The 21532-nt window shown below is 43.4% G+C and overlaps 1 protein-coding gene and 1 long non-coding RNA gene across 14 annotated transcripts in view; both read left to right on the forward strand.

The window, feature by feature from the left end:
• The window catches only part of AGAP1 (ArfGAP with GTPase domain, ankyrin repeat and PH domain 1), a 634072-nt gene that overhangs the window by 213253 nt on the left and 399287 nt on the right, over positions 1–21532 (forward strand). For 12 of the 13 annotated variants that reach the window (XM_039494096.1, XM_039494097.1, XM_039494092.1 and 9 more), the window contains exon 2: positions 7801–7859. In XM_039494096.1, the coding sequence (XP_039350030.1) occupies positions 7801–7859 (59 nt within the window). Of the gene's footprint in view, positions 1–6724; positions 6840–7800; positions 7860–21532 lie in introns of those variants that run through there. The other variant, XM_039494095.1, reaches the window with a different exon arrangement.
• On the forward strand, positions 10943–12330 carry LOC120374426. Its single transcript, XR_005586085.1, has 2 exons — positions 10943–11029; positions 11725–12330. It is a non-coding gene; the product is annotated as an uncharacterized LOC120374426 (long non-coding RNA).

Below are 21532 nucleotides of genomic sequence, written 5' to 3' on the forward strand. Positions count from 1 at the left end.
CACTTACGTAATGATTTATTAATCTTTTCTTGCATGTCATTTTTGCTGAAATTATTGGAGGTGTACTGCATGCCATAAGGAGAGGTGAATAGGTGGTGCTTCATGAAATATTGTTTTTAATTCTAGTTCATAATTGCCCTCTAAAATTACCATCTTAGTTTATAGTAAGAGGGAAATATTCCATCAACAACACAATTAGGTTAAAAAGACAAAATAATAAAAATGAGCTTTTTGGGGGGTAGGGGAAAATATTTATTTGTTGAAGATAACTGACTTTTGCAAAGACTTAACTTAATTTTCTGGGCCGAAGTAGCATTACTCTTTTAGTAGGTTGTAGGTTTTTATATAAAATGTCTAGCATCTTTAAGACTGGGGAAAGAGAGTGGGGAAAATAATTAGACATTGAATTTGTTGTATGCCATAGGTCAGTTGCAGATTAGAGTTAAAATGCAAAAAAACCCCAATAACTCCCCTCCCAATCCCCTAATTTAAACCAAAATGTCAGTTATGCAATAGGTTTGTATTTCTTGTTATAAAGTCCTGGGATATGTTAGGCATGGAGTCATTGCTTGTCGACTTACTCCTTCTACTTAAAATAACTGTTTGTTCTAAACATTTCCAAATGAATACATTATTTACATAATCATTTAAACAGGAGCTACTGTTTATGCAACCATTTCGTAAAAGGCAGAAGATTTTCTGTACGGTATTTTTACAGTGGCCTTTTAGTGAAGAGAATGGGATCAGAAAGGGGATTGCCACTCAGTGTTTAAGGGGAACGGGCATGTATAATATACCACTGGGCCCTGGTTGAATTCTGCTTTACTCATTTAGGGTGCCTACTAATGATTTCTCACTTCATATTTTCTGTCACAGTTTACAGACTCTTGGGAATGACAATTCAGGGCTCCAGACCAGGGTGGGATATTTGACTTCTATTTTGGGGGGGTGGCAAGGGCTCAGGCCAGCTCTGCACAGTGGGGTCCAGGGGAGCGTCACCTCCACCCCTTGACTCACTTCAGCAGGCCACCCACCTGTCTGGCTGGGGGGTGGGGGCTCAGCTCAAAGTTTGAAAAGTACTCCAGGTGCAGGCAGGGTGTAGCTAAACTCACAGACCTAAGATGATCCATTCACAAGCTGAACTGTTGCATATTCTCACAAATTATTGTTGTTCTACCTCTTGGTCAGCAGCAGTGTCCCCTCTAATTTTCCCCACACATGTACGGAATGAATTTTGTTATGTGCACCATATGGAGGTGATGGCTGGGCTGGTCCAGGGCTGGGCTGGGGCCGGTGGGGAGAGGCGCTTCTCCCTGCCGTGGCAGGTCCAGTGCTGGGGGGGAGGCATCTCTGCCTGCTGCAGCACTCGTGCGCCAGCGAGGTGCTTAATAGGCGGCCGCGCAGCTTAGAGAGAACTCAGATCAACAGCCTCCTCTCTTCTCTGTGCACAGGTCTCCCTGACTTCCTGTTTGATGTGTCTTCTATTGTTTCCCTCCCTCCACTCCATTCTGACTTCTTTCTGCTGTCTTGTTTTTATTTATCCCACTGCTCTTGCCTCTCTCTTGTAGGTGCACATGCGCTGCTCCTTTGTGCAAAGATTCCCTAGCTGGAGTTATGCCTTGCAGTAGGAGCAGAGGCAGAGTAAAACAAGAGTTTGTCAGTGTCCTTCTATTGCTTTTTCTAATAACATAAGTGCAGGAGCAGCACAGACACAGGCTTGCAATCCTCCTTGTTGTGAGCAAGACACGAGAAGTCATTCTTCCGCTTTACTCTGCTCTGGTTAGGCCTCAACTGGAGTAGTGTGTCCAGTTCTGGGCACCATCTTTCAAGAAAAATGTGGAGAAACTGGAGAGGGTCCAGAGAAGAGCAACAAGAATGATTAAAGGTCTTGAGAACATGACCTATGAAGGAAGGCTGAAAGAATTGGCTTTGTTTAGTTTGGAAAAGAGAAGACTGAGAGGGGACATGAGAGCAGTTTTCAGGTATCTAAAAGGGGGTCATCAGGAGGAGGGAGAAAACTTGTTCACCTTCCCCTCTAAGGATAGAGCAAAAAGCAATGGGCTTAAACTGCAGCAAGGGAGGTTTAGGTTGGACATTAGGAAAAAGTTCCTAACTGTCAGGGTGGTTAAACACTGGAATAAATTGCCTAGGGAGGTTGTGGAATCTCCATCTCTGGAGATATTTAAGAGTAGGTTAGAGAAATGTCTGTCCGGGATGGTCTAGACAGTATTTGGTCCTGCCATGAGGGCAGGGTATTGGATTCGATGACCTCTCGAGGTCCCTTCCAGTCCTAGAATCTATGAATCTTTACAAGATTCTTCAACAAGGAAATTTCTAATGGGGTGGGGGGGGGGGGTCTGTTGGGATTAATGAAGTCCGTACAGTGTGTGTAAAATCCTGGATGTGTTTGAAATCCACCTACAGTTTGGGTAGAGAAAAGTATTGTGAATAATGTTACTGCAGCAGATTACTGAGGGCTAGTCTACACTAGAAGCACTACAGCAGTACAGCTGCCACACATGTGGTGAAGAAGTTCTATGGCGACAGAAGAGCTCTCCTGGCAGCATAATAAATCCACCTCTGCGAGAGGAGAAAAAACATATGCTTACTGTGTAATGGCTTGTAAGCGATTCACTTTAGTGGTTGCAGCTATTGCATCCCCTTATATTCCATATACTGTATTAGAAGTAATAGTTTGCATCTGTTAATTGTGTGGCTTTTTGAAAATGAAAACTTAAATTGTTTAATACTAAAATTGAATTTTTATTGAAATGATTTATATTAAAAAAATTTCAAAGGAATGCCAAGTCCTTACTAACTCCATGGAACTGATACTTAATTTAATCCAGTATTTTCCAAACTTTTGAAAACTGAGTCCTCTTTCAGGAAAATTAAAGTAATGGTACCCTGAGCCTCCCGTCTCTCCTTACTGCACTTTCTTTTCAAGTCTATCATGAGGTATTGAAGTCCTAACACATCTTAATTTATACATCTTACTTGCCACCTTCGGTAGGCCTGTGCACGTTTCCCTAACCCTATCCCTGCCGGGAGCACACTAGGCTGTGACACTGGCTAGCTGAACCAGTGAAATTAATCACAGGCTAGCTGGGTACATTTGCTACAGGCCTGTCACAGGTTGCCATCCTGTTACTCTCCCTCTCCCCTTCCCATGCAAAATGTGAAACCACTCTCATTGGTACCTTTGACACGTCACTGAAATCATCATCATTGTGCTGTTTCTCTGTTCTTTACTTCGATCTGTTTAGACTAACTACATGGTAATAATAATACCTAGCTCTTACATAGCACTTGTTGTTAGTAGATATGAGTACTTTAAGAGGCCCAGATCATTATCTCCATTTTACAGATAGGAAAACTGAGGCACACAGAGTGGCTGTGGCTTCCCCAAGCTCGCCAGCAGGTCTATAGCAAAGTTGGGGATAGACTCCAGATCTCCTAAGTCCCATTCCAGTGTACTATCCACTTGGCAACACTGCCTCCTAATAATTGGCAAAGCCTCTTCCAATGACTTGTAAATTAAAGAGCTAATTCTTAGTCTGTATCTGATACAACTAAAGATTTCTATTCATTATTCACTGAGCTATAGGATTGTATCATTTCACAGAAGCAGTTTAAGTCAGTGTTGCTAATGGAGAACTATTTTTGGTGTAACATTTTAAAATTCCGAAAATGTTCAGTTACTTTTCATCTTGGTTTATCTGGTTTTCCTTGTTGCATAACGAACATGTATGTTCTAGAAAAAAAGGTCATTTACACACACACGTAAATTAGATGAGAAAATTACATTTGCGGCAATAGTGTCAAACGTACTGCTATGTACATATATTACATAACCTACTGCAATTTGCCCCCTCCCCCACTCTCCCAGAAACACAGAAGCGCCAAATCTTTATGCAGTGCTTTGAGGTCAGACCTTCATCTCTTTACCAAGGAGGCTTGCTTCGTAACTGAGTGGCAATGTGTTCAGTCTAGTTTTCAAGCTTCCATGGGCAAAGACTGTAACTTCTATGTATTCCGCATGGTTGAGATCAGTGGCTGTGTTCAAATAATATTGCTAAAATTAATCCTAGCAATTTTTCCTCTAACAATAAGGATAACAGAATATTCAATCTAAATTCTGCTATAGATATTGCTAAACAGTTTGAGGTTTGGTCCACTGTTGGATTTTATGTTGACTGGGTGAGAGTTCTGATCCTATAGAACTCCTAGAAATGGCAGGTATAGCTGGCCTTAGAGACCTAAATAAGTGGAATTCATCCAGAAGATTTCAAAGCCTGCTGGGCTGCCATCTGAAGAACCCCCCACCTAACAGGAGAATTTGGGTGTCATTGTGACCTTCACAGAGCTGGAACTGTACAGTACTTGGATATGAATGTTTTGTGTACTTGCATATTTGGGAGCCATTTCTCAAATGCTGTGGCCAGTCCCACCTACACAACTATCTGAATTCAAAGGCAGAATTGAAATGTAAAATTATTTGAGTGCTTGCTCATGTCGATTCCAATGAGGTGTGTGCATGCTGTGTGCACAGTCGCTGGAAGGTTTTTCCCTTAGCGGTACCCATTGGGTCGGTTCAGGTGGCGCCTCCATGGTGCCGTATATAGGGTAGTGCCAACCCGCCACCTCTTCAGTTCCTTCTTACCGCCTGTGACAGTTAGCCGGAACACTCGTTCCTCTTGCTTCAGCAGGACATTTTTCTTCCAGTTTTCTTACTCTAAGCCATTTGCAAACAGTCGGGAGAAAAAATTCCACTCTTTGGATGTTCGCCGGGATGTGTTGCCCATGTCCATTCCAAGACCCCTCTGTCACAACAATGCTAGTAAGAAGGAACTGGAGAGGTGGTGGGTCGGCAGGACCATATACATGGCACCACGGAGGCGCCATTCCAGGGTGTGCGTGAATCGATGGCTACCGCTAGGTGAAAAACCTTCCGGCTACTGTGCATGCAGCGCGCACACACCTAATTGGAATGGGCATGAGCACCACATCTCGAAGAACAACAGTTACGAAAGGTAGATAACCGTTTTATGTGGGCTGAGTATAAAAAGGAGAGAGAAAATGCTTCCAAATCAATGAGCGATACCCAATTGTGTATTAAATAACTACAGCCCTCAAAGAAAAATGGTGATGGGGAAATGTGATTAGAGTAATGAAACATTAAGATGGGAGAAATCCCAGAGCATTCACTCTATCATTCATAAGTCACTGGAGAAGTTTAGATGTAGTTCTTGCTTAGCTTGTAGGGAACACAGATGGGGTTTGTAAAGCATTTCCATAAATTGTGGTTTTTACGAAGTCATAATTTTTTATGGTGCAGTAATTTAGGGCACTACTACTAGGACTTCAGTGCCTGAGACTTATTTCTTCTCCAGTATGTTAAATAAACTTTACCGAGAGAAGAGAGATACTGAACACTTGCTTAAATGTAAATGTTTCTCCACAACAGAACTATAGGTTTATTTCTGTCACTTATAGGCAAGACTAGAAACTCTGGGTGTGAGAAGTTGACTTAGTGTTTACTGAGTTTAGGGTGTCATGTTTGACATTTTCAAGTTGGCTGTGAAGAAAACCTATATCTCTCTAGTTTTTAGTCAAGCATTGTTGTCAACGAAGAGGACAGTTTCTTTGAAAAAGTTTGTGTGAATTGCTCTGTAGAACCAGAACCTGCTGATGCCATACGTTTGTGAGAGATTATTTTATTTCAGCCCTAAACTTTACATAGAAAGCACTTGTGATACTTGTCACAGTTACTAAAGTGCCCCTCTGACCCCTCTTGGGGTCTCTGAGTGCAACCCCCCTACCCCCAAGCCTTGGGTCTCTCGCTTCAGCTCTCAGGGTGGAATCACATGATTCCCTGCTCTCAGGTCTGGCCCTGTGTATAAAACATTATTACCTCAGCAGCTCTGATTTATGTCCAGGCCCTGTACTATTGTTCCCTCAAGACGTGCTAGTGCTAACCAGTTACTAGTCAGCCCTCTTAGAGCAATGTTTTTGTATAAGATCTGTTTGTCTTAAATGCTTTTGTATTAATATACTGAGTATATGCATGTCTAGTTTACGAGGTGTCTATTCACCTTCTTCTTGGGATCCCTAGTTGGTTTAACTTGCTATAGACTCCTCCTCAAAGCCTCTTTCTCTTCCCTTTATGCACTCTCTTCCTGCTTGGGGGAGTGTCTTTCAGTCTTGCCCAGTTGTTTTATCACTCCCTTTCATGAGAATCGTGTCACCTTTTAACTGTTTATATCCCTTTGACCTGGTAACTCCCAGCTTTGGCGAAACAAGGCTTGCAACTTGTTGAAGGCAGGAGATAGAATTCTCAATGCTGATAGTTCACCCTCTCCCCTCTTGTCTTTCACGTGCATGCCTGAATGCCATTATGTTGTCTTCCCACACAGTCTGCATTGAATTCAAGCATTACAGGCATATAATAAACATTACACCAACCCTCATAGAAGATATTGTGGCAGGGTCAGGCCAGATGGCTATAGGAGAGCATTAGAAGGCAGATATATTAGTCCCAGATTAAGTAGATCCCTTTTCCCTGGGTAAGGTAATAGGGGCAGTTCCAGAACAAGCAGGAACTTGCTTGAACCAATTAAGGCAGGCAGGCTAATTAGGACACCTAGAGCCAATTGAGAAGATACTGCTAGAATCAATTATGACAGGCTGATTAATCAGGACCTCACTTCAGTTTGTAGTTTGTAGTGTGCATGCAAGGAGGAGGGAGCAAGAGGCACTAGGAGCTGAGAGTGGGAAGGTGTATTACTGGACGATTGAAGAGTGCAAGCATTATCAGACACCAGGCGGAAGGTCCTGTGGTGAGGATAAAGAAGGTGTTGGGAGGAGGCCATGGAGAAGTAGCTCAGGGAGTTGTAGCTGTCGTGCAGCTGTTCCAGGAGGCACTATAGACAGCTGCAATCCACAGGGCCCTGGGCTGGAACCTGGAGTAGAGGGCAGGCCCGGGTTCCCCCAAACTTCTCAACTCCTGATCAGACACAGGAGGAATTTACCTGGACTGTGGGCTCTGCCAGAAAGGAAGGTCTCTGGGCTGTTCTCTGACCCACATGGCGAATCTCTGAGGTGAACAAATCCACCAATAAGCACAGGACCCACCAAGATAGAGAAGGAACTTTGTCACAATATATAGTCTGTCTCAGTAATTAGGTCACATAGCAGTGTTTTTCCATTATTATGTAACCGTCTCAACAACTGTTCAAATATTGAAAAATCAGGTTGGGCTGGGAAGTCTCTGGAAAGGAGACCTGTTCTAAACTTTACCATTCTCACCTGTCTGGGTGTAGGGGGAAATAATTATTGATGCTAAGAATTGCAGTCCTTGATGTTCAGCTTGACATGCTGTCCATGAGTGTCTTGGTATGGCGGAGAAATTGGATTAAGCATCTCATGTAACCAGTTGATCTCTATTTAGATGATGGGGAGAGGAGAAGAGTTTTTTTCCATAACCTGCAAGGATTGAATTGAAATTCTGACTGCAATATAAATCCCTGTTTGGATCACATGATAAAATTAGTTATGTCTGTGCCTTTTGCATTGTCAATACATAAATATTTATTTTTCATACTGTATAAAGTAAATCTTCAAGTTAGTTTATTGAAGTGTTAATCTTTTACTGAGGTTTGAACAAGGCTTCTGGTTTTTCCTTTATTTGAAGGCATAGGTGCTTTTTTGCCTGCTTCAGCAGGAATAAAAAAATACAGCTTTAGTAAACTAATAGTGTGTACCTTTCTAAATATATATATATATATTTTTTTTTTACAGATGCTTTTGTAAATAGCCAGGAGTGGACACTAAGTCGATCTGTACCAGAGCTGAAAGTGGTAAGTAATATTTCATATTTACATGTGTTTTCTTTGCTTCTGCATTCCATTCTTACTGCATTACACAAGTGGAACATTCGTAAGGTTATATTTTAAAGTCTGCCAGGTTTTTCCTTTATAAAAACATTTAGATGATTTTAAACCTTGAATATAAATATTAATGGGACATAACTTACAGACGCCTCTGTCTAAAATTTTAACATCCAAGAATATTACTGAGATTGGAGACGATGCTTTTTCCTGGTTTCCCCCCCCCCCCCCCCAACTTGGTTACTTAGTGCAATTAACAATGTTTTGTGTGTAGTAGTCATTTTCCTAGTGTAACTTGCTTTGTTTTTTGGGGGTAGAAAGTGGGTGGGATGGGAGAGAAAAAATGTTTGAAAATAAAAATATTCTAAAATGCAAAACTGGGCAGGTGGACTAGGAGGCACATGTAGTACCTGAACAACTTTTAGCACACTGTTTGAAACGGATAACTTTTAAAGTGGAATGTGTCTATTAGATTCCTCCAGGGTCTCTGCATAGGACCAATCTTTTTCACTCCCAAGTTTTAAAAAAGAATTTCAAAATGAATTGTCTGGTTGAAATGTTTTTTTCTGTTGCTTTTTGTCAGGACTCCATTTGATTTCCTAAAAGACTGGAGATTAGTGGGAGGCAAGATACGAGATTGTCTTAATGTTAGTTCCAGAAGAATGCGAATTAAAGCAGCGTTTTAGAAATTGTTTATTTTTGGCATTACTTTAGCTGAGCTTGAAGGGAGCGTAGGTGGGAGATGCCATTGACGAAAGGAATATCTGGAGATTAAAATGCATGGCACAGATGAGGGAATTTCACAGAGCTGCTGTTTTGAAACCGAAGAATCACACTAGAGGCAGGAACTGGAGTGCCCCAAATGCTAATGGGGTTGATAGAATAGCTGAGAAGCTCCCCTTCACTGTAACGAGGCAGCTTTTGGGTTGAAGATGGAGAAAGAGCTTCCTTCCAGCATTCAGATGGGGACAGGACGATTTCAAAGTTATCAGGCACCCATGAGATACTAATACAAAGCACAAACTGTGTTTATCCTGCTGGGGACAACCTCCTAATAATCCCAGCACTAAGACAGGGAACTAGACTTAGTGCCTCTGAATGTCTGCAGCTTGGTGGTGGGAACTGTTTTGTGTGCGCACATTTGACTTTGATAGTGATTTCTGGTTAGTGGGTTTAGTTCTCTGGCTGTTAAGTGTGGTAATTTTTCAAGTCCAGAGCATAAAGCAAGTTACAGTGAAAAAGATCGTGTTGTGGCCCTGAAGAATTGAATCCTCAGTAACTCTCTTGTGAACTCTCAGCTGTGTGTCTGTTCTAGGATATGTAAGTACAGTGGGACTAGAAACACAAGAGCAGCCTCCTCTGAGTTTCCTTTGCCTGTAGGGTTCTTATGACAAACCTCTATTACTTTTTACCTAATTGAATTGGTCATAGACTTATTGTGTCTGCATTAAACTGTTACACCATACATAGTATGTCAATTGAGCCTACAGTAGCAACCATTTAGTTAACAGTAGGCATTGGCTATTCCCCAACAGTTCAACACCTTGGGGACTAACCAGTTCAAAAAGCTGGGCATGCTGCATATGCTTGCTGCTTTCAGGCATTGTTGGAGGAGTCGAGGTAAGTAAGGGGCCTTTGTTTAGTCAGAGGCTTTGGCTTCATTGCCCCGAAAAAAGTCCATTGTTACTGTGGAATAACTAATACACATTAGGATGTTACAGAAATATAGCTAGTGGAGACAGGGCACATTGTGGTTTTACCTGCAAGGTAAAAAGTCACGGCCAATGCTCTACCCTCGTTTGTGGCTGACCTTACCTGTTTACTTCACCAAAAAAACTTCAGTGCCTTGTCTGGACTAGGTTTTTGCAGCGGTATAGCTGATGTGTGTTAGTTATCCCTCAGTGAAAACAAAGCCAAAAACAGCATCTCATGCTGTTTGTGCAGGATTCCACCTCTTGTCTCCTTATCTTTTTTCTATCTTCTCCCCATCCCATTTTTTGTTAGCGTAGGGGCTGTGTGTGCATATGAGGTGGATAGTCTGAATTTCTCTTTTGCCTTCACTGTTTTGGGGATATGAAGATGTTCCCTTGCCACCTCATATTTTTCTTGTGCAACCAGATCAGAGCCTGTCTCTCTCCTGCTGCCTTTTAAAATAGAATCTGCAAGACAAAACTGATATGATTCTGTAAATTTGTGCAAGGATTTATTCCTGGTCTACATTACACAGTTAATTTGATGTAAGACAGCTTACATCGACATAGCTATGTATGCGTATACGCTTAGATTTCGTTCCTGCCCACGTAACTGCCTTGTTATATATACCAACTTAATAAAGTCACCTCCCCTGTTGGCGTAGAGTCACGGCTGATATAGTTAGATTGTTGCAGTGTCAGTGTAGAAATTGTGTTACTTACATCAACTGTTAATGGCCTCCAGGAGGTATCCCACAATGCCCCACCCTGACCACTCTGGTCACCAGTGTGAACTCTGCTGGCCAGAGAACTGCATCTCTCCTTTAAAGCCCTGTGAATTTTTGAAATTCCATTTCCTGGTTGCCTGGCTTGGAGAGTACACCTAACACCTGCCTAGCTGACCCACGCTGACTACATGCTGCAGATTCTCCCCTGCCTGGAGAAAACAGGAGATGGTGGATTTCCTGGGTCTATGGGGAGAAGAGGTTTTGCAGGCACAGCTCTGATCCAGCCGTAGAAACATCGACATCTACGAGCAGATCGCTTGGGGCATGGAGGAGAAGGCCTACAAGAGGGATGAAAAGCAGAGCTGTGTGAAAGCCAAGGATCTGCAACAGGCGTACCAGAAGGCAAGGGAAGCTAACAATTGCTCTGGTGGATAGCCACAAACTTGCTGCTTTTACAAAGAGCTGCATGCCATCCTTACATGAGACTCCACCACCACTCCCAAGAGCCCTGTGGATACTTCAGAGAAGCCAGAGTCAGAGGCCTCTGCTGTGAACAGTGAAGAGGACATGTTGGATGAGGAAGTGGAGGAGGGGTGGGTAGCATGGGGGGGACAGGTGATTGGGGGAGGCAGCTGCTCAGCGAACCAGGACATGTTTTTGACTCCAGCGCAGTCCAGCCAGTCCAGCACAGTCGATCCTGATGCAGGGGAAGGAACCTCTGGTAAGTATGCTGTTTGCTTTGAAATTACAGGGATGGAACCCACAAAATAGCAATACACATCTATTGATTTACTCTATTCTAAAAGAGGCAGTGAAACAACTAGCAGAGGAAGAGGAGTTGTCTGCTTCTCATCCCCCTCGACAGTTAGGCATAGGGGGCCCTGTGGAACACGCTATTTATGTGCACCAGAATGTCCCATGAATCTTCATAGATATCGCGATGAAACTTTCCTGGAGTTTGTCTGCAATCCTCTGCTGCACCTTTCTGGGGAGGGCTGCCTTATTTCTTCTCCCGGGGTAGGACACTTTCCCATGCCCCTCAGCGATTACTTGAGCGGGAACCATTGCAGCATGGAGGCTAGCAGCATAGGGTCCCAGCCTGCAGTCAGCCTCCATTACCCTCAGGGGTGAGAGGTCAGCTAAAATCGCCACTGCCTGTGGAAAGCGGTGCCAATATTCAGTTCATTTGCCCTGTACACGCATACTCATGCCTGTGAGCTATCTCCCCTCATTTCCCCAATTTGCCCCCACCCCAGGGCTGTGCTCACCATGGCTCATGCTGTATAAATCCCAATGAGAAGTGAGAATGTAGTGCTATCAACTTGTGTGGATCAAAGGGAGTGAGTTCAGCCTCCTAAGTTTTGGTTTATCTCATGAATACACTGACAATGGTATTTCTGTATATTGTATCTGCAGCAGCTGCAAATGTGGCCATGAGGGTTTCTCCATCCACACCAACAGAATGGACGAGCCAGATAAAGAGAAGAAGGAAAAGGACTTGGGATGACATGTTCCAAGAGAGCCTGCAAGCCTCCTTTGCCTCCAATAAAAGCACAGGGCTTAGAGGATCACCTTTGCAGACAACATGGAGAGGGATAGAGTGGAGAGGAAAAAGCTGCAGGAAAAGGAGAGGGACGTGCAGCTGGAGATGTTTGCACTTCTCAAGCAGCAAACAGACATGTTGCAGACTCTGGTGGATCTGCAGGTTCAACAATCCTATGCTTGCCTCTCTCTGCAGCCCATAGAGAACTGCATATCGGGAACTCTCGGTGCCCCCTGCCCCTCAACATTCTGTGTGGCATTGGACTGCTGCACTGTCCTTACCATTCCACCCCTGGGAACATTAAAGACATTCACAGCTGCACATATGCTGGCCTGGGAAAGACATGGTTGGTGTATGTGAATTTGAAATGGAAATGACTGTTCTTTCCCCATCATAAGTTCTTTTTCCTTAATTTATTAAGTTAAAAATGTTTTTTCTGTTTGTATCACTGTGGAATAAATGTGTTTTTGGAAATGTAATTCACGTTTTAGTTCACAACATATGCTAGGTGGTGCTGGCATCATTCACAAACAGTATTAATAGATGCATTGGCAATGTTAGAATATCAGGGTTGGAAGGGACCTCAGGAGGTCATCTAGTCCAACCCCCTGCTCAAAGCAGGACCAATCCCCAGACAGATTTTTGCCTCGGATCCCTAAACGGCCCCCTCAAGGATTGAGCTCACAACACTGGGTTTAGCAGGCCAATGCTCAACCAATGAGCTATTTCCCTCCTCCTCCCCCCCAAACGGTTCCTACAGGGCTGCAAAAGAGCAAGGACAGGTAGAGCAAATTACAGCAACACTGTCTACTCTGGCTCACTATTAAAATGGTCTTTCAAAGCCTCCCTAAGCCATATAGCTCCATGTTGAGCTTTTCTTATAGCCCTGGTATCTGGGTGCTCAAAATCAGCAGACAGCTGCTCCATCTCCACTTTGCTTCACAGATACTATGCAGGGCACAGCAAACAGCTACAACCATGTTTTTCCCTGAGGTCCAATCTCTTGAGTAGACAGTGTCAGCAACCCTTTAGATGCCCAAAGGCCCATTCAACTGTCATTCTGCACCCGCTCAGCCTATAGTTGAAGCACTCCTTGGTGCTGTCAGTGTGCTGGTGCATGGCTTCATGAGTCATGGGAGCAAGGGGTAGGCTGGGTCTCCCAGGATCACTGTTGGCATTTCAACATTGCTAGTGATAAGCTGCTGGTTGTGAAAGCAAGCCCTTGCTTGCACCTCTCTGAACAGTCCTGTGTTCCTAAAGATGCATGTATTGTGCACCTTCCCTGGCCAGCCCACACTGAGGTTGGTGAAGTGTCCCCAGTGATCCACAAATTCTTGTATTAACATGGGAAAGTAGCTGTATGGCAAGGTGGTCTGGTGCCAAAATGGGGATATGCGTGCCCTCTATCACCCCACTGCAGTTTGGGAAGCCCATTGCTGCAGAACCACCCACTATGTCCTGCACATTGGCCAGATTCACAGTTCATCCTAGCAGGAGGCAATTAAAGGCCCTGCACGCTTGCATCATAACAGACCCTGTTTTGGATTTCCTAACTCCAAATCAATTACTGACTGATTGGTAGCAATCTGGCATTGCAAGTTTCCACAGGATGATCACCACTCGCTGTCAGTGCGGATCTCATTTTGGTTTTGCTATGCTGGAGGGAGCTCTGCATGCAGATCCAGAAATGTGACCTTGAGCATCTGAAAGTTGTGCAGCCAGTGCTTGTCATCCCAAACCTGCATGACCATGCTTGTTTCTTGGGCCCAGAACTGACACTCCACCGTCTGAAGCTGCTCCATGAATGCCACCAGTGTCGACACACACAAACTATGTAATAATTGTGCTGGCTGAATTCCCATGTAACTTAAGTCGACGTAATTCTGCTGCTGGGATGAGGTGAGAAAAGAAAAGACTAGACCCAGCTGAAAATGCATAGTGCAGGTTTCCAGCAGGAGTAGTGATGAAAACTAAAAAGATTATGCTAAGATTCACTCATTTTTGCTCAGCTTTTCCAATCAGAGCACAAAATGAAACGTACAAATTATATTAGTTTAACTTGCAGACAGCTGGCACCTCACTCACTAAGTAAACTTTCCTGTACTGAGTGGGAGGTGTTTTCTCCCACCCCCCCCAACCCCTCCTCCCCCACCCTCCCAAAGCCTTGGTTAAAGTGGAGATTATCCCAGCATGCAAGAAATGGCAACGGTAGATTTGCACCTGCCAAATCCACCTATCTGTCAGAGCAGCATCACAGCTGACAGTGTGTTAATGACAAGTCAGCCAAGTTGTTTGTTTTTATTTCAGATGTGTACATGCTACACAGAGAGTGAAACACATGGCAATACCTAGAACAAAATGATATTGAATTAAGTGCTAGTGTAACCACAACAGATTGACTTTAACTAACACTTAAAAAATAGCCTATTGAATTTTGAAATAAACTACATAAAGGGAAATTAAGAACATAAGAACGGCCGTACCGGGTCAGACCAAAGGTCCATCTAGCCCAGTATCTGTCTACCGACAGTGGCCAATGCCAGGTGCCCCAGAGGGAGTGAATCTAACAGGCAATGATCAAGTGATCACTCTCCTGCCATCCATCTCCATCCTCTGACGAACAGAGGCTAGGGACACCATTCTTACCCATCCTGGCTAATAGCCATTTATGGACTTAGCCACCATTAATTTATCCAGTCCCGTTTTAAACATTGTTATAGTCCTAGCCTTCACAACCTCCTCAGGTAAGGAGTTCCACAAGTTGACTGTGCGCTGCGTGAAGAAGAACTTCCTTTTATTAGTTTTAAACCTGCTGCCTATTAATTTCATTTGGTGACCCCTAGTTCTTGTATTATGGGAATAAGTAAATAACTTTTCCTTATCCACTTTCTCAACATCACTCATGATTTTATATACCTCTATCATATCCCCCCTTAGTCTTCTCTTTTCCAAGCTGAAGAGTCCTAGCCTCTTTAATCTTTCCTCGTATGGGACCCTCTCTAAACCCCTAATCATTTTAGTTGCCCTTTTCTGAACCTTTTCTAGTGCTAGAATATCTTTTTTGAGGTGAGGAGACCACATCTGTACACAGTATTCGAGATGTGGGCGTACCATGGATTTATATAACGGGCAGTAATATATTCTCAGTCTTATTCTCTATCCCCTTTTTAATGATTCCTAACATCCTGTTTGCTTTTTTGACCGCCTCTGCACACTGCGTGGACATCTTCAGAGAACTATCCACGATAACTCCAAGATCTTTTTCCTGACTCGTTGTAGCTAAATTAGCCCCCATCATGTTGTATGTATAGTTGGGGTTATTTTTTCCAATGTGCATTACTTTACATTTATCCACATTAAATTTCATTTGCCATTTTGTTGCCCAATCACTTAGTTTTGTGAGATCTTTTTGAAGTTCTTCACAATCTGCTTTGGTCTTAACTATCTTGAGTAGTTGAGTATCATCTGCAAACTTTGCCACCTCACTGTTTTCCCCTTTCTCCAGATCATTTATGAATAAATTGAATAGGATTGGTCCTAGGACTGACCCTTGGGGAACACCACTAGTTACCCCTCTCCATTCTGAGAATTTACCATTAATTCCTACCCTTTGTTCCCTGTCCTTTAACCAGTTCTCAATCCATGAAAGGACCTTCCCTTTTATCCCATGACAGCTTAATTTATGTAAGAGCCTTTGGTGAGGGACCTTGTCAAAGGCTTTCTGGAAGTCTAAGTACACTATGTCCACCGGATCCCCCTTGTCCACATGTTTGTTGACCCCTTCAAAGAACTCTAATAGATTAGTAAGACACGATTTCCCTTTACAGAAACCATGTTGACTATTGCTCAACAGTTTGTTTTTCTGTGTCTGACAATTTTATTCTTAACTATTGTTTCGACTAATTTGCCCGGTACCGACGTTAGACTTACCGGTCTGTAATTGCCGGGATCACCTCTAGAGCCCTTTTTAAATATCGGCGTTACATTAGCTAACTTCCAGTCATTGGATACCGAAGCCGATTTAAAGGACAGGTTACAAACCTTAGTTAATAGTTCCGCAACTTCACATTTGAGTTCTTTCAGAACTTTTGGGTGAATGCCATCTGGTCCCGGTGACTTGTTAATGTTGAGTTTATTAATTAATTCCAAAACCTCCTCTAGTGACACTTCAATCTGTGACAGTTCCTCAGATTTGTCACCTACAAAAGCCAGCTCAGGTTTGGGAATCTCCCTAACATCCTCAGCTGTGAAGACTGAAGCAAAGAATCCATTTAGTTTCTCTGCAATGACTTTATCATCTTTAAGCGCTCCTTTTGTATTTAGATCATCCAGGGGCCCCACTGGTTGTTTAGCAGGCTTCCTGCTTCTGATGTACTTAAAAAACATTTTGTTATTACCTTTGGAGTTTTTGGCTAGCCGTTATTCAAACTCCTCTTTGGCTTTTCTTATTACACTCTTGCACTTAAGTTGGCAGTATTTGTGCTCCTTTCTGTTTGCCTCACTAGGATTTGACTTCCACTTTTTAAAGGAAGTCTTTTTATCTCTCACTGTCTCTTTTACATGCTTGTTAAGCCACGGTGGCTCTTTTTTAGTTCTTTTACTGTTTTTCTTAATTTGGGGTATACATTGAAGTTGGGCCTCTATTATGGTGACTTTAAAAAGGGCCCATGCAACTTGCAGGGATTTCACTTTAGTCACTGTACCTTTTAACTTTTGTCTAACTAACCCCCTCATTTTTGTATAGTTCCCCCTTTTGAAATTAATTGCCACAGTGTTGGGCAGTTGAGGTGTTCTTCCCACCACAGGGATGTTGAATGCTATTGTATTATGGTCACTATTTCCAAGCGGTCCTGCTATAGTTTACCTCTTGGACCAGCTCCTGCGCTCCACTCAGGATTAAATCTAGAGTTCCCCAAATTGGTTGTGTACTCTGTTAGTACTAGCAGTGTTCTGTTGTGCAATTGTACTAGTTTGACAGATAAATCATTTGCTCAAACCATGGTTAATGACACACATGATACATCTCCTCTTTACTTTCCTTGTCTCCTTGCTGTCTGTCTGCTTTACATACCACACTTTTTGGAATGCTTGCATTGCCAAGTGATCACATCTTTGCTGAATACGAGAGTCCATTTCACCATGATTCCTATCCTCCTCTTTCCATAATACTGGGGCCAGGGTCTTGCAAGTAGTGGAGACAAACCTACAGGTTGTCAGGCAGTACAAGTCTTACGATGACCTTCTGCTGGTTTCATTTTTGTGCAACCCCTGCTAAAAGCAAAGCTCCATTTTACCGTTTAATAAAAACAGAAATTTGATTATACTATTGAAATATAATTGAAATGAGCTGCACCAGCTGAGCCTGTGGCACTTGTTCTCGAGCAGGAAGGATGGCCAAGTAGTTCCACCTCAAGTCTACATTCATTCTTAATCTATAAATCTGCTGTCATGAAGGAACTTGTGTAGTGAGTCATCACCCTATAACAGGCCATGTTCGTTCCCAGACTAATGATCAACTCCATAATATGCCTGAGGAAGTGAAGGGCCATGTTAACTGCTAAATCTGTCTCTCTTGTGCCACAGCACTATTATGTTCACTGCCACTTAGATTAATTTTGGGTTGTGCGCGTCTGCTTGTGGCTCTTTTGTTTAGGGAGGTTATGGAAATATGAAAAGCATATAGCATTTGCTCCTGTCACAAACTAGCATATTAACAGCCTCGGTTAAATGGAGCAGTTAGGTTGCACACAGGAGAAGATGTTTATTATAGTAAATATATGCTTAGGGGCTTGATACTTTAGATTGCTGAGAACTTCATTCAAGGTACTCAGTGCCTACAAGTCCCACAAGTTATTTGGGATTTGCTCATTTAGCTTCATTGCACTCTTCGTATACAGAGTTCTATCTTGTCCTCTCCTGATTTCATTAGTTCTCTTTACACGCTACCCCAAAATACTGGGAGTTGCAAGTTAAACATCAGGAGGGTGTGTTAATGTACAGTGGAGCAGAATAGTACATCATGTGGTATTTTCCCATTTCAGTGGTGCTTTTTCTGCAGTGCCAATCAGTGAAGTTAGTGTTACACAATCTACTGTAGTTGTTGTGTTATGTACTGATGAAGAAAATGAAGCACAGGGAAGTTAAGTGACTTGTCAGAGGTCACATTAGCAGTGTCGTTGAAATAGAATGCAAATCTTTTGATTCCTAGTGTGAGGTTTTAATCACAAAAGCATCAAGCATCCTTTAACTTGCTAGTATACAAGAATGACTGTTACAGGTGGTTCTCGGGAACAAATTCCCTAATGGCGGACAAAGCTGTCCCTAGGGACTGCAGGCAGCATGAGGCCAGCAGCCTGGAGCCTCTAGACTTCCAAGAGCTAAGCAGATTTTCAGAACTACACCTATTTCTGGTAATTTAACACACGTGAGTATTCATCATTTTCTTGGCAACTGATATTACTCTCCTGAGAAGCTGTTAAAATAGTGCTGGGATTTCCACTCTAGTCCAGTCAATTTTAGTATCCTTGTATGGAAGAACAATCATTTTCTTAGGTCACGGTTTTTCCTTAGGTAGCTGTTTGTCAGTCATCTTACTGGGATGGAAAAAGACTCTTACAAGTAATACTGTTCTCTCACCAGAACAATAACTTCCTATGCAGTATACTCTACAGTACAGCTACTCCTCTTTGAACCATCACTGTTAGGACTGGTCAATTGTCTATTGTATTGTTGTAATAGATTTTTGTTGGTGCTTTGAGGTAGGTGTAGTCTGTGTATGCATTGTACGTTTGACTAGTCCTTCAGTGGGTGCTGTCAGTGTGCTGTCCTGTTACAAATATTAAAATCTTAGCCAGAGAGGTTTCTGTGGATGGGCTTGCCTGTTGGGACAGCCACTGATTACCCATAAGGCTTTCATTTTGTCCAATCTGAGCATACTCTTTGCTGAGAAAGATACCCCTCACGGTCAAGACCTCAGAAGCTCCTGCCTGGTGCAGCTTCACAGCAGGCAGCTAGACTGTAGCCAGTCACAAACAGCATCTTTCTATGATCTTTATTGTTGGAAAGCTCTAGGCTGCGATACATTAAGGAATAAATAAATACCCAGCCTTTTTCTTTGTCAGGAGTTTGCTTCATTTCTGTGCTATAGAATGCCTGCAGTATCTATCTGCTAAACCGGATGACATCCATGTAATATGTTGAATGTACTTTTATCAGACAGAACAGTAAATTGTACTCTTCTGTTACCCGGAAAACACGCTTAGTTTTTCCACAGTTCTTCAAAATTTAGGCTATACACTTATCATAGTTTAGCCCATCTGGAACAAAAAAAACAAAAAAAGCACTCCAAACTCATTTGCATGCCACTCCTAAACATGCTAGGCACCGTACAATTTGCTTGTCTGAATCCTTTGATAATTTCCAAATTGGTTTATGAAGGCATCTCAAATTACATAAAAATGTACATGTGTGGAGGAGGGGAATGTTTTGTGTTGTCTGTGCACGCTAGTTCTCAGCAAAAGTATCAACCTGATACGGTTAAAAAAATTTAGAAGTAAAAACGGGTCAGTCAGGAAGACAACTGCATAGTGAAAACAGGCTGGTGTGTTTGTGGTTCCTGTGGTCCCTCACAATTGCTAATCTTGATTAACAGATTAATTCCTTGGTACGGGGCATCAGATTTTCCCAGCGTTTTCTCTATTGCCAGCAATCTTCAGTGATTAATAACAGTTAGGGGCCCTGAGTTTTGTGAAAAATGATTTTTATTTTCTTATAACAGATACATTCATGAACATGGAGGACACAACTAAATATAACCTTACACTTCACAGATGGAGGCAGCTGAGTTGAAGAGATTTTTTAAGAATCTGATCTCCCCTTGAAATTGAGCGGAGGGTGTAACTAAGTGCCAAAGGGTGCTGTCTAAATCATTGAAGCTAGAACAGAGAATAAACAAATGAAGTGGTACAGAAGTAGACTTGATAGAGAGAACCATCCTAACTATTTTTGGACGCTTCTTGGGGTTAATGAATGTTGTTGCTATTGGAAGAATGAGCCCAAGTCAATACTTAGAAACATAAAACTGATCTTACACACTACCCTTAGCTAATTGGATAAAATGATTTGTGTTAATTACTCCTGGAGGAATTGTGTGCGCGCGCGCGTGTGTGTGTGTGTGTGTGCGCGCGCGCGCAGAATTCATGTCCCCCGCAGATTTCTTTGCTTCCCCGCAAAAAATGACTTTCTGACAGGGAACCAAAGGGAAGCTGCAAGAGCAGTCATGCACCACTCCCTAGCTGTGCAGGTACATCATTGCAGGCACCTGGAGCAGCCGGAGGAGAGAGAGATCACTGCAGGGCTGGGGACACCTGAGCCGGGATCAGCTGTTAGTCCCAACTGGGCTGGAGGTGGGAGAGGCTGTGACTTACGCTTTCCCTGCAAGGAGTCTGGGGCTGTGTCAGACCCACCCCCAGAAACCTCCCCCAGCTTCAGAAAGCTCAGCATCCTCTTCTGCTTCCTGCCCCCATTGGTCATCAGCTCTCGGGGGAGGGGCCACTGTATGGCGAGCTGCTCCCGCATCCGCTCAACCCCTGTGCATTTGGACCTCCCATATCCAGACACCTCCACAAAGCCTCACCCCATACTCCCAGAACCCCCCATCCCTCCATACCTGAACCCCACCCCACTGAACCTCAACCCCTGCATCTGGAGCCCGTCCTGCACCCAGACCCCCTGCCTCTGGACCCCCCACCCTTGGACCCAGACCCCCCCCACTAAGCTCTTTGCACTCAAATCCCCACCCTTATGATCCCCACCCCCTGCACTTCCCTGAGCCCCCATATCCAGACCCCCACACCACTGACCCCCAACTAGTTGCACCCAGACCCCTCTGCTGAGCCCCAACCACTTTCACCTGGAAGCCCCTGTAGAGTCCCATTGCCCCTGCACCTGGAACCCCCCCTCCCCATGAGCCTCTGTGCATCCAGAACCTCTCACACCTAGATCTCCCACTGAGCTGCCTGCACCCAGATTGTCCCATACAGAATCCTCTCACCCCACCCATGGATTCTGTCTGGTTGAGCCTACCTGCCCCACGCCTGGCACAGAAGGGCAGGGCCCCTGGTTGTTTCTGGGGCAGGCCCAGGCCTTGTGCTGTGCCAGGGTCAGGTGCAACCTCACCACTGAGTCCGTGTCCCGGGGTGGGGAGGCTGCTGAGCCTCAGCATTTATTTATTGAGAAATAAATCTTGCAGAGTTTTAAAATATTGTGCATAGAATTTTTATTTTTTGGCACAAAATGCCCTCAGGAGTAGTTAACACATTCCACAAGTCAGGTGTATTACTTACACTCATCATGCCTTTTTTAGCCAATGGATTAAAATACAGTAACTCCTCACTTACCGTTGTAGTTCTGTTCCTGAAAAATCTGACTTTAAGTGAATCCAGTTTCCCCATGAGAATTAATGTAAATGGGGTTAGGTTCCAGGGAAATATTTTTCACCAGACAAAAAACTATGTGTTATATAGATATACACAGTATACGTTTTAAACAAACAATTTAATACTGTTCGCAGCTATGATGATTGTGAAGCTTGGTTGAGGTGGTGAAGGCAGAGAGTGGAAGAGGGAGGGATATTTCCCAGGGAATGCCTTGCTGCTAAATGATGAATTAGCACTTGTCTGA

The sequence above is a fragment of the Mauremys reevesii genome, linkage group 11 (assembly GCF_016161935.1).
Source record: "Mauremys reevesii isolate NIE-2019 linkage group 11, ASM1616193v1, whole genome shotgun sequence".
NCBI lineage: Eukaryota > Metazoa > Chordata > Testudines > Geoemydidae > Mauremys > Mauremys reevesii.